The following is a 13,358-nucleotide window of genomic DNA, read 5'->3' on the forward strand; positions in this document are numbered from 1 at the left end:
TTAATTTGAGAGTGACAGACAGAGAGGAGGAGGAGGAAAGAGAGAATGGGCACTCCAGGGCCTCCAGCCACTGCAAATGAACTCCAGACGCGTATGCCCCCTTGTGCATCTGGCTAATGTGGGTCCTGGGGAATCGAGCCTTGAACCAGGGTCCTTAGGCTTCACAGGCAAGCGCCTAACCGCTAAGCCATCTCTCCAGACCTAAAAATAAAATATTTTTAAAACACCTTGTGTATTTGATATAAAATTCAAGGTGATTTAAAGTATCCAGCAGTTTCTTGCACATGGAATATACTCAAAAAATGTAACATATATTCTTTAATTTTAGAAACTCAGTAAGAAATGACAAAAGCAACTTTTGATACTTAAAAATGACTCATGTAGCCAAAAAACAAGAGCTCATCCTTCATTGCTGAAGACCAAGCTTTACCCTCCCTACGTCGGACTCTTCTCTTATACAGAAGGTAACGCAATCCTTGCTGGCTAACGTGGCAGTTTTACAAAAACAAAACAAAATCAGGCAAACCAGAAGCAGCTATCAGCTCTCCCGGTCACTTCAGATTCAGCATAATACGCTAAGCTTTCCCATGACCCAGTTGATGGCGCTGGGTCCGGAGCAGTTTACTCAGCCTCTGGGAAGATGCAGCTGTATGCCCCATGGACACCATGAACCTTGGCAGCAAATCTGGCAGATTACCATCCTCAACTTACCATGACGCGCAAAGGAAACTGTTACTTCTCTGGCATCTGAACGTTAAAGGACACATACCACTGACACAGAGACAGCTGTAACCAGTGGATTTCAAATTTAAAAAAATAAAATAAATGCTGGTATATAATGGTCGTTTACTGTCTAGCAGGCACTGTGTCAGCTCACGGTGTTATTCCCATGATAGGTCTATGGAGGAGGTACTCTTAAATCCCACTTTTGGATGGAAAACTTGCCAAAAGTCACCGTGCTAGTCAAACGTAGAGCCAGGATATAAATTCAGGTAAGCATTATTGCAGAGCAATATGACAATCTACAGAATGTCTTCATGTTAAGTTCCCTCCCTCCTTCTTAACAAAAAAAGAAAAGAAAAGAAAGAAACCCACGCTGCAGTTCCAAAGCAATAATTATCTCCAAATGACTTTTGCCTGTGACATAAAGGTCTCAAACTGCTTTTCCTCCTCTTGTCTTGCCATCCCCAGATGTCTGACAACCAATCAGCTGTCCTACCAAGCCAGCCAGTAGACCAGTGTCAGGGAGCAGCAGCAGGAAGAATTGGAAACTACAAAAAAGAGGAATGGCAGAGCTGAAGTAAAGGCGCTTGCCTGCAGAGCCTAACGACCTGAGTTTGATTCCCCAGTACTCACATAAAGCCAGATGCACAAAGTGGCACATACATCTGGAGTTCATTTGCAGTGGCTGGAGGTCCTGGTGCACCCATTCTATCTGTCTGTCTCTTCTCTTCAATCTCTCTCTCTCTCTCTCTCTCTGCTTGCAAATACGTGTGTGTGTGTGTGTGTGTGTGTGTATGTATATATATATGTATGTATGTATGTATGTATGTATGTATGTATGTATATATTTTTTTAAGGAGGAATGACAGAGGTTTGCTGTGGGAGGTTAAAGACATCAAAAAGTCAAGTTTGAGGGCTGGAGAGATGGCTTAGCGGTTAAGTGATTGCCTGTGAAGCCTAAGGACCCCGGTTCGAGGCTCGGTTCCCCAGGTCCCACCTTAGCCAGATGCACAAGGGGGGCGCATGCATCTGGAGTTCGTTTGCAGAGGCTGGAAGCCCTGGCGCGCCCATGCTCTCTCTCTCCCTCTATCTGTCTTTCTCTCTGTGTCTGTCGCTCTCAAAATAAAATAAATAAATAAAATTAAAAAAAAAAGTCAAGTTTGATAGCAAGAAAACTTATCTTTCTGTTATGAATTATAATAGTACATGCCCAAGTGGGCTCAACAGTGACACTTTAATGCTTAAAGCTTAAGGTAAACATTCAGGCACTAATGCACAATTTATCCACTCTGGAATCTGAAAAGTTAGCAGTGAAGTACTACGCAAACTACAATAGCAGTTTTCATCTGCAAAACTGATATGAAACTCTTTATTAAACCATTCTTTAAACTTGGCAGTTCTTCCTTATCCCTCTATTGGTTAAGACAAGTTCTTCCTATTATTTAAGGTTCAAAGACATGGGACAGGAGAGAGAGAGAGAGTCACCCTCTTGCCAAGTGTTCTTATGACTTGGAAGTGATGATCATTTGTTCAGGACCCTGCTTGATTTTGGCACATAGAAATAATAAGTCGAGAAGCATACGACCATATCACAATGGAAAAGAAAGGACAGACTTATCAAAGCACCATTCACTCTATTTTTAGATACTGTGTCAAGTCTAGTCAGGTTTCTTAAGAAGATTCAATAGAAAGAGAGAGAGAGAGAGAAATGAGATTATCATTCCCACGCTCATGTAATACTGTGTCCTAAACAGAGTTCAGTTCATTTTCCTTCGACTCAGCCACTGGAATATATTCAGAACAACTGGCTCTCTCCTTGCCTGTAGCCAAAAAGACCTCCTTGGAAACACTTTGCTGGGACACAAATACAATACATGCAAGACAAATCAGCATAATTTTCAAGTTCCTTGCAGTTTCCAGGAATGCTAATTTCAATAATAACTATATGCTTCCCTTTCCCAAGATTCTAACATTGCCAAAGAGATCTGGATCATCTTCCTGGCTTTGAAGTTCTCTGTTTCCTCAAAGGCTACAGGCGGCACATCAAGGCAAGGGCAGTGCATACTAGGAAGATGCTTCCCAAGTGATGGGTTTCTCTAAGTGAATTTTCTTTGGAATTTTAGAGATAAAAGTAAAAACTGGGAGCTGGGGAAATGGCCTAGCAGTTAAGGCATTTGCCTGTGAAGCCTAAGGACCCCGGTTCAATTCTCCGGGACCCATGTAAGCCAGATGCACAAGGGGGTACATGCATCTGGAATTCGTTTGCAGTGGCTGGAGGCCCTGGCGTGCCCATTCTCTTTCTCTCTGTCTCTTCCTCTCTCTCTCAGATAAATAAATAAATAAATAAATATTTTTTTAAAAAATACTAAAATTGGGCTGGAGAGATGGCTTAGCAGTTAAGCGCTTGCCTATGAAGCCTAAGGTCCCTGGTTCAAGGCTCTATTCCCCAAGACCCATGTTAGTCAGACACACAAAGGGGTGCACACATCTGGAGTTCACTTGCAGTGGCTGAAGGCCCTGGCGTGCCCATTCTCTCTCTCTCATTCTCTATCTGCCTCTTTCTCTCTGTCACTCTCAAATAAAATAAATAAAAATAAACAAAAAAAAATGAATGAAAAAAAGCTAAAAAAAAAAAAAATTGGCCTTCACCAAGGACATGGAAAACAAAGGCTCCAATCTTTCATGGCGGTTGCTATGAACATCCATGTTTCTAGGAATGCCCTGTCACTGGAGAAGAACCTGGCTTAAAAAAAAAAAAAAATCAGGTTTACAGTTGTCTCAGAGCCAAAGACCAGCAACATATAGAGAAAGCTCTTGAAATATCTAGGAAGCAGGAAAATTCTGGAGCTGGATGACCGACCTGATAGGTACCTAATCATGGCTCCAGCAGGCTCCAGCAGGCCTGCCTAGTCCTTGTCAGCAACCTGAGAGACAGGGAAAGCCCAGCCCTTCCGGCTCCCCGTGCCTCTCCTGTGGGGCTTCAAGGCCTCCATGCAGGCAGCAGGAAGGACTTTGGGGAAGACCAAAGATCCTACAGAAGAGCCTGGGAGAGGTGAGAAATCTGTACTGCTGAAATCCTGGTCCCTGTTGGGCAGATGGACTGACTTCTGAGCCTTGGTCTCCTGGTGTGTGAAACAATGCTAACATTTGCCTGAATGCTGCACAACACTCACTGGGAGGGTCGGATACGATAATACACACGACAGTCTTCTGTAGAGTCACAGAAGCTACTAGATCCAAAGACCGGAGATGGGTTTTCTAAAAATTACATAATCTTCACATCTCTATAGCCCCACATTCTGCACATGTAGATTCAACTCATCTCAAATCAAAGAGATTCAGGTAGAAAAGCCTGCACCTGTATGGAGCGTCCATATTGTGTTGCGTATTATAATTAATCAAGGTATTATGAAAAGCATGTGAGAGGACTGTATGCGCTAAATAAATACCATTTGATACACAGGGCTTGCGTATCCATGGACTTTGGTATCCATGGCGTTTCTGGAAACAACAATCCTTCATGAATTTTGAGGGATGACTGAGTCACTGTCACAACCTGATTCTCCACACAAAGGAATCCTGGCTTCTATGCACAAAGCAGAGACCGCCCATAACAGACACACGTCGCAGGCTGGGGCATGGAGGATGGAGGACGGAGAGGCAAGGCTTCTTGCTCTAGCTCAGAGTCCTACAGGTTAGTGACAGCGGCAGGTGCTTCCTGTCTGCACTGTACCCTTCCTTTCTTCCAAGAAAGAACTCCTCACCCTTAAAAATCTCCCTTTGGTCTCCACCTCTCCTACCTTGTGCCCACATATGTGGGGAGTCCACAGGTGGCCCCAGTAGGAAGGCTGCTTTAGAAACTCGGAGTGGAACCCTGGGCCTCCCCCAGTGGATCTGAAGTATAGGTTCAGGGTACGGCCCTTTCTCGCCAGGGGAAGGAAGTTGGTCTGAGAAGAGGAAGTGAACACTCAGCAGAAACTGTGGGCATCCAGTGTTACACTCCACCACGTTTCCATGTCCTTAAGGCGGACTCACTCCACCGCCCTGCTCCAACGCACAACAGGCCCTTGCTAGGAACACGTGAAGCTACTTCTGAATACAGAAGTTCAGGCTTTGCAGCACACCACCCCCAGAGCCTTTGCCACCACAGAGGAAAACCCGTTTCCATACCGAAGCACACTCAGGAAACATTCAGTCTAGATCCTGTTTATGCCGAGAGCACAAGAGAAGTGTGCAGGGGTTTGTCCTCAAAAAATCAACATGTTTTGCTGGCTTTCAAAACATCCTTGCTTGCAATCATATCCACTACAGCTCTGTCAATTGACCTTCACCTTCCTGTGGCCATCTGTTTGTTCAATCTATCCATTCTAAAGATAACCCATCCCAAATGTACAGTATTTTCCACGTGAAGCAAAACTTGTTTGTTGTGGCATAAACTCATGCCTCCTCTTCATCATTCAAAGTATGTATTCAAAATGTGTTTGCCAGCCGGGTGTGGTGGCACATGCCTTTAATCCCAGCACTCAGGAGGCAGAGGTGGGAGGATCACCGTGAGTTAGAGGCTAGCCTGAGACTACATAGTGAATTCCAGGTCAGCCTGAGCTAGAGTGAGACCCTACCTCAAAAACAAACAAATAACAACAACAAAAAATAAATATGCTTGCTTTCTTTGTTGATATCACTGGGTTTTTATCAAAATTAAGAGGGATGGCTTAGTGGTTAAAGTGCTTGCCTGAAAGGCCTAAGGACTCAGGTTTGATTCCTCAGTACCCACGTAAGCCAGATGCACAAGGTGGCGCATGCACCTGGAGTTTGTTGGAAGTGGCTACAAGTCCTGGCATATCCATTCTCTCCCCCATCCCAGAAATAAACAAACAAATAAATAAAATATAAAAATAAATTTAAAAAAATTATACCAGCCCCCAACTCTGTGAAATCATTTGAACTGCCTTTCTCTAATCTGGTGTGGAAATGAATTCCTCAGTATCCATGTATGTTTTAATACACTGCAAAGGATTAAAGTAGGAAATAAAGGCAGAAATAGAAAAACAGGAAAGATTCAGAACATTGGAATTCACTTTGTGATACATACAGCACAAAGGGACTGGAAGGAAATGTCTCCAAACTTATTCCTGGATAACAAGGTGATAGACAAGGCATTTTGGTTTTTCTTTACAGTACTAAAATGTCTATACTGGGTATGCACTATTATTCTGATTTTTCTAAGTTATTTTTAAAAACACTAGGATAAAAGTTGTATGAATAAAGAGTTACTGGGCCAAAACCTGAGATTAACAGAACAACAAAGTTCACTGGCGAAGATGAGGTAGGAGGACTATCATGCATTAAGAGGCCAGCTTGAGCTACGCAGTGAGTTCCAGGCCAGTCTGGGCTACAATATGAGAGTCTGTCTCGCTGCCCGCACCCCACCAATGGACGTGAATAAATAAATGCATCCGCAGCAACGAAGTTAAGTGGCCTGATCCCGCAGCACGCTCGTAAGAGTCTGCTCTGGCAAGAGGGACCACGGCCAAGCTACTCACTTAACTGGTTTCAGAGCACATAATGAAACAAGCATTAAGCATGCAGACCTGACTCCCTACATGCCCTTTCACCAAGCTGCCATTCCACTTTAGCAAACAGCCTCCCCCTCCCCGAGGAGCCACAAGGGAAGAGCTGAAGGAAGTCTTAAGTGGCATGGTCCACTTCTCAGAAGGGCCCGGAAAGGCTGGGCTCCAAAGCTCATGGCCATCTCTGACAGGCTAACAGCTACCGAGGGAGGACATGCCTACATTCCCCCCAGCTCCTGGAATGTATGAAGTGTTCGGCACACATCTGTTTATAGAAGAGACAGTGACATGTGCAGGCAGCGTCACAGGGACCATCAACCTCAACACCAGCAGGCAAAGAGGCCCAGTGGGGAAGGCTTCCTCATGGAGGTGAATTGAGGCAGGAATTTTCCAGGCAGAGAAGGTGGATCCAGGACTCCAGGCATATACAGAGTCACGGGGGTTCACAGAGAAGTTGGACAGGAGCATACGGCTTGGCTTTGGGGAAAATAAAGTTTTACCCTTGAAGGATGAGTAGAACCGAAAACAGGGCAAGGGAAAGATAAAGGACAATATGAGCAAAGTCACCAGAGGAGGAAATGGAAGATAATACAGTAAATATTTATCAAAAACCTTACTCTGTCCTAGGCCTGCTCAGAGTTTGGGGTGCAAGCGAGCGTAGGTGTTAACACCAACCCACCAACAAGACTGAGAGACTGGTCTTGCTCTCCCTACTTGTAGGAATGCAGAACACGGGGGATGGAGGGATCGCTCAGTGGTTAAAGGCACTTGCTTTCAAAACCTGACTGCTGGGGTTCGATTTGCCAGTAACTGTGTAATGTCAGACACACAAAGTGAGTTAAGCATCCAGGGTTTGTTTACAGTGTCAGGAGGTCTTGGCATACCCATATAATCTCTCTCTCTCTCTCTCTCTCTCTCTCTCTCTAATAAATTTTTTTAAATGAAAAAAAGAAACGAAGAATAGAGGCTTTGCAATACAGAAGCAATTTGTCTGAAGACACAGAATTAATAAATGGTAAGCCCTACTTTCCAGGTGTCTTTTATTACAGCTGGGCTTTAAGCAGCGTTGGTAGAGCTGTTTGTTTTCTAACATCATAGTTAAGGCTAGAAGATGTGGCAACCCTTGAAGTCTCTAGCCTGCTATGCAAATAAAAAATTATGACCACTGCTTACTTTCCTTTATGATATTTTTTCTGCCCTGGGGGATAAATCTGTGGGAGCCATGAGTTCTTACTTGTTCCAGGTCTTTTGGAACAATTACTAAGAGGACAAGATTACACCCACAGCCAGATTACCAACTGGCAACTGACGCAGCCCATCAATTCAGAACGTGCTCAATAGCCAGGGGATCAGATCCAGTGGCCATCTGAGAAAGGTCAGCTGGGCCCCACCAAAAAATGTTGTGTAAAAACAAAGCCAGATTCGTGTGGAAAATGTTAAACACGCTCCGCGCTGGACAACACAGAAACTGCCTGCAGGAGCCTACCAAGCAAACGGGGTGGGGTGTCTTCCAAGAAGTCAAGCGGAGTTATTCAGAGGCCATCTCAGGTCCACAGTTGGACGGGCCAGGTGCTATCACCTGCCAAGGGAAGGGTGGCTTTCACCCCTCAAGGCATAAAACACACACACACACACACACACACACACACACACACACACTACACATATGCAAAGTGTTTTGACAAAGGGCAAAACAAAAAAACCTGCTTCCATTTTCCTTCTAAGATTAACCATATGCTCACTCTTAGGTTAAAGAGGAAAAGTGGATTTTCTTTTTTCTTTTAGGAACACTGAAAAGTCAGTGAGGTTTATAGTAGTTTTTCCTTTGTCATATACTTTATACTTTTACTTTCTTTCTTGTCCCGCCATCCCAAAGATGTGTTTATTCTGGGCTTATAAAAAGTTATAAGATGTAATTACAATGATTGTAATGGGGAGGTAATATGATGGAGAATGGAATTTCAAATGGGAAAGTGTGGGGGTGGGGAGGGAGGGAATTACCATGGGATATATTTTATAATCATGGAAAATGTTAATAAAAATTAAAAAAAAAAACAAAAAAACAAACAAACAAACAAAAAAAAAAGTTATAAGGCTATAATCAAAAATAACCATGTAGGGCTGGAGAGACGGCTTAGTGGTTAAGGCACAGGCTTGCGAAGCTTAAGGACCCCGGTTTGGTTCTCCATATCCCACATAAGCCAGATGAACATGTTGGTTGGCGCATGTGTCTGGAGTTCATTTGCAGTGGCTAGAGGGCCTGGCACACCCATTCTCACTCTCTTTCTCTCACGCGTTCTATCTCTAATAAATAAGTAAAAATTGGAAAAAAAAGAAAGAAAGGAAGCACCCCTTCCTAGCCTATGCAGGGAGGGAGAAATAAAATAAAATAAAAACCATGTAAATATTAACTAAATAGGAAAATTAACTTTCTTTTAAATATGATTTCTTTTTAATCTTTTAATGAGAACCCTGTTCTACAATGCTTTCACTTTTATTTTTGCTTTGCGTTTGGACGGGCAATTCTGATGTTAGATTATCATGACACCCCAGCCAGAAAGCTGTTGTTATACTTGAAATATCTAATGTGGCAGGCCTGGGTTTCTTATCTCCCAAAACATACCCCTAAAATACTGATCAGCACTTGTGCTACCTGTGGGGAAATAAGTAACAAATATCATCTGTCCTTTAGCATGCATTTTAATATCTCTTAGCATGTACTTTCAAAAAACGGGAATAACATTATTACAAAACTTGTCTATAACTGAAGATCTGATTTGATCTGAATGTCCCCAGTGTGGTCTGGGGACTTTTTCACTCGGGAAGCTAATTAGGGATATTTTGTTGAGCTAAGTGGATCCAAAGGAGCTTGGGGTGCTTGGTTGGTTTGGGGTCATTATTTGGGTGTTGTTATTTTTTTTATTTTTCTGTTCATCCGTTTTATTTTGGAATATCTCCATTCTTCCCTTCATATAGCACTAGGGTTTCCCGACGTTTGAGCCATTCCCAGGACGTGAGTGATGTCCTTATCAGCAATGGCCACACCCTACTCCACACCTGGCTCACGTGTTCCTAGCTGATCTCACACCCACCCAAGGCTTAGTAGAACTGACAAAAGAACACACACTCGACCACGGAAAACTATGAAAAATATGGCTCAACATTTACTTTTTTTTTTTTTTTTTTTTTTTTGGCAGCAAAGAGGGGTGGATTCTCCTAGCATGTTCTAAAAAGTAGAGATGTTAGTGGCCACTTAGTGTAACTACAACAACAAACACTAGCGTTTCCAGGCCTTTTCAGAGAAACAGTCAAGCTCATCACAAATGAAAACAAGGTCTATGATACTGCACAAGGAAGCAGTTCTGTCTTCGCCTGCCTATATGAAAACCGAGTCTGGGTCGGAGTCTGAGTTCCTCACAGCATGTCCTCTAAATTCCAAGTTCTTTTTATCTGGGATGCTCAGATTCTCAAAAGTGTAACTGAAGGAAAAGTGACCTGCAATCAGCTTAGATCCATCCTCCATGATGTAACTCGGCACTGCTACAAACAACCCGATACGTAACACAAATGCTGGGGAAACGCGCCATCACAGGGTAGGTGGCTGCACACTTCACAAGATCCCTCCTTTCTCGTGAGTTCTTTGACCTGCCAGATAATTCGCTCCCTTTTCAGCTCGGCGCTCTCAGTTTTCTAAACCTTAGTAAAAAACCACCTCACCACATACTCTTGGCAATGTTTTTTTTATAATCCTCATTTTCTTTATGAAGGGCTCAACCTTGCTATGAAGTGCTCACTGTGCATAACTAACTGGGAAGACTTCCCACCTGCTAGAAGAAACAACAGATACTGTGGAAACAGGCCTCATACTCATCTGACTATGTCAACGCTAGCTTATCACAGAGCGTCAAAACTGAGGCCGGAGTTCTCACACCCTGACCTAGTCCCTAAGGCCTGGTCCTCATTCCAGCCATTAGCAGCAGCATTGAATAGGAACTTGTCAGAAATGTACTTTCTTATACCTTCTTGGACCCCGGCCCAGGACCTACCGAATTACAACCTCTATGGTTGGAATCCTGTTCCCATGTCCTGGGTTACTGTTTGAGCAGAGACACACCTAGCAGCTATCAAACCAGCCTTGCACCCTTAGAGCCTGCAGGTGGCACTAAAGGCCAGCTGGAAAAACAGAAGAAGGCAGGAAGCTCAAGTTTTAACTGTCACAGAACACTGACCACACAGTTCGATCAGTTCTTAACAGCCATTCAGCCTCCCCGGGGGAGTTAAAATGTGATCATGCAACTCTGTTTTGAATAGGAACTAGGCTGAAGTTCTTCTCATCACCCTGCAGATACAACAAACCTCTCATTTTCAGGGATGCACTCAATACTAGAGGCTCTATATTTCATGCAATTATGACACACTTTGGAGAACTTGGGAGTTGAGAAGTGTTCTCCGTGTGTAAAAACACTTGGTGCACAAGCATGACAACCTGAATTCAGCTCCCCAGTTCCCACAAAAACGCTGGACGTGGTTGTATGCCTCTGTAATCCCAGCACGCTGACGGTGACGCTGACGTGGGAGGCAGAGGCAGGAGAAGCCCTGAAGCTCACAGTCCAGGGAGCTTGACGTACACAGCAGTGAAAGACAAGATGCTGTTTCAAACACGGTAGGGGAGGACAGACTCCTGAGGTTGTCCCCTACCTCCACAGGCACATACCCACTCACACACAGGAACACACAGAAAGATTTAGAAAAAAGAAAGAGAAACGAAGACGTGGTTGAACCTTTCTCAATGAGAAACTCAAATTATCATCCCCTGTTATATACCTAAATAGTGATTAGAGTTCTTACTCTGGAAATCCAATTGTAGTGATATGAGAGAAGTGGATTTTTTTTTCTACAGCTGGCCCTTGGATAGACTATCAAAACCCCGAATTTTGCATTATCTGCTTTACATTCAAGCACCTTTATCGTTTGGCTGTAGAACAACAGGAACACTCATACACTGCTGGTTGGAGGGCAAACTGGTGCAACCACTTTGGAAAACCATTTTGCAGCTAAATACACAAGCATTTGGGACCAGTTACTCTACTCTAGAGTACAGACACCCTACAACAATAAAGATCAATGCCCATCAAAAGCCCCAAGAATGGGCTGGAGAGATAGCTTAGTGGTTAAGGCGCTTGCCTGCAAAGCCTAAGGACCCAAGGTTCAATTCCCCAGTCCCCAAATAAGTCAAATGCGAAGGCAGTGCACGCATCTGACATCTGTTGGCAATTGGCTAGAGGCCCTGGTGTGCTCATTCTATCTCTGCCTCTATCTGCCTCTTTCTTTCTCTCTCTTAAATAAATAAATCAAATTGACAACTTTAAAGAAAAGGTCCCAAGAATGTTGTCCCATGTGTAATTTGAGAGCTGCAAACTGGGAACATGCCATCCTCAGGAAAGGAAACAGCAACAATGAACAAACCAACCAACCAAACGATGCTACATATAGCATGGACAAATCTGACAGGCATGCTTATGCTGAGAGAAAGAAGCCAGACAGAAAAGGGTTAGAGCAGTCCAAAGAACCAAAATGAAATCTGGTAACAGAGGGAAGCAGAGATAACCTAGAAATATCTATGAGGAGCTGCTGAGGAATTTCTACTGGACCTGGCACATGACATATAAAGAGTTGGAAGAGTTGTATGCTTAAATTCTGTGTACTTGCTGCATGTATAAGATGTATAACTAATTACGAGAGGGAAGTTATAAGTGCCAACATGTACTTCACTGACTGTTCTGCAAGGAGACTTTCAATATTTATATAAAAATCCAGATTACTGGGCAACTATATCCTATCAGAGTATATTTATTGTAAAAAAAAATAAAAGGCTTGCTGAACTAAAACTCAAAATTAAGGTGCACAGAGTACTTCTTCTTCTCCAACGTTATACCGTCAAATATATCATCTAAAAATCAGTCAAGGACTGGAGAAATGGCTTAGCGGCTAAGGCACTTGCTGTGAAACCTAAGGACCCAGATTCAGTTCCCCAGGACCCACGTTAGCCAGCCAGATGCACAAGATGGTGCATGTTTCTGGACTTCTGTTAGCAGTGGCTGGAGGCCCTGGGACGTAGCTCTTTCTCCCTCTGCTTCTTTTATCTCTCTCAAATACATAAAAAACAGCCAATTTTTTTTATTGCACTCCCTAATCCGGGTTTATTCTAATGTGCCACTTAATAGATCCCTCCTAGTGCCCTGAACAGAGGTCACCTTCCTGTCGGTCAGTATCTGCCCCAAATGCCAAGCACCACCCCTCCAGCTTCCTCACTGAAGCCTGGCCATGCAGGGCCTAATCCCGGTCGGGAGCCTTGTTCAAGGCCAGGCACCACAGCCACCTCTGGTTCCTAGTATGATTCCAGATGTCGGGACAGCTGCCTAGTCGAGAGAGAGACCAAGTGACCCCCAAGAGCAGTGCACTAGAGCGCACTGGAGAGAAACACCAAGGGGACCCCGCCGCAGGCCGGTGGGCTCAGCCGGCTACATGGATCCCCGTGGGATCCGGTTGGGACCCTTTTGGCCTTGAGGTCGCAGCCGCTGCTGCTGCTGCTGCTGCTGCTGCTGCTGCTGCTGCTGCTGCAGGCTGCGGCGTGCCAGCGAGAGGCGCAGCCGGACGTTTGCGGCGCGAGCAGCCCCGGGGCGGGGAGCGCGAGCCGGCGGGGCGCGGGCGGGCCGGGGGGCCGCCGGGCGCCGGCGCGGACAAGTTACCTGGGAGCAGGAACACGTGCTGCGGGGCGCCGGCGGCGTCCACGGCCGCGGCCATGTCGCGCGCCGCCTCCGGGTCAGAAGCGCGGGGAGCCTGCAGGCCCGGGCCGCCGGAAATGGAGGCTGTTCCGGCGGCGGCGCGGAGGCTCGAGCTCGCTCGGCTCGGTTTCCGGGACCCGGCTGCTAGTCGACGGTGGGGGGACGGTTTTAAATTTAGCGCCGGGCTGCCGGGGTCGGGTCTGCGGGCGCGCGGGCGTCCGCGGCGGGGGCAGGGTCGGCGCGCGCCCGCGCTCCCGGGCCCGGGGAGGTGTGCGCGCGC

At 45.2% G+C, this 13,358-nt stretch overlaps 1 protein-coding gene across 2 annotated transcripts in view; it reads right to left on the reverse strand.

Moving 5' to 3' along the window:
- Positions 1-13,109, reverse strand: part of Rnaseh2b (ribonuclease H2 subunit B) — a 79,843-nt gene extending 66,734 nt beyond the window's left edge. For both annotated transcript variants that reach the window (XM_045155296.1, XM_045155293.1), the window contains exon 1: positions 13,043-13,109. In XM_045155296.1, coding sequence (XP_045011231.1) covers positions 13,043-13,097 — 55 coding nt within the window. In that variant the 5' untranslated portion in view covers positions 13,098-13,109. The remainder of the gene's footprint in view (positions 1-13,042) is intronic.
- Positions 13,110-13,358: the final 249 nt, after the last annotated feature.

The sequence above is a fragment of the Jaculus jaculus genome, chromosome 7 (assembly GCF_020740685.1).
Source record: "Jaculus jaculus isolate mJacJac1 chromosome 7, mJacJac1.mat.Y.cur, whole genome shotgun sequence".
In the NCBI taxonomy this organism is placed as follows: domain Eukaryota; kingdom Metazoa; phylum Chordata; class Mammalia; order Rodentia; family Dipodidae; genus Jaculus; species Jaculus jaculus.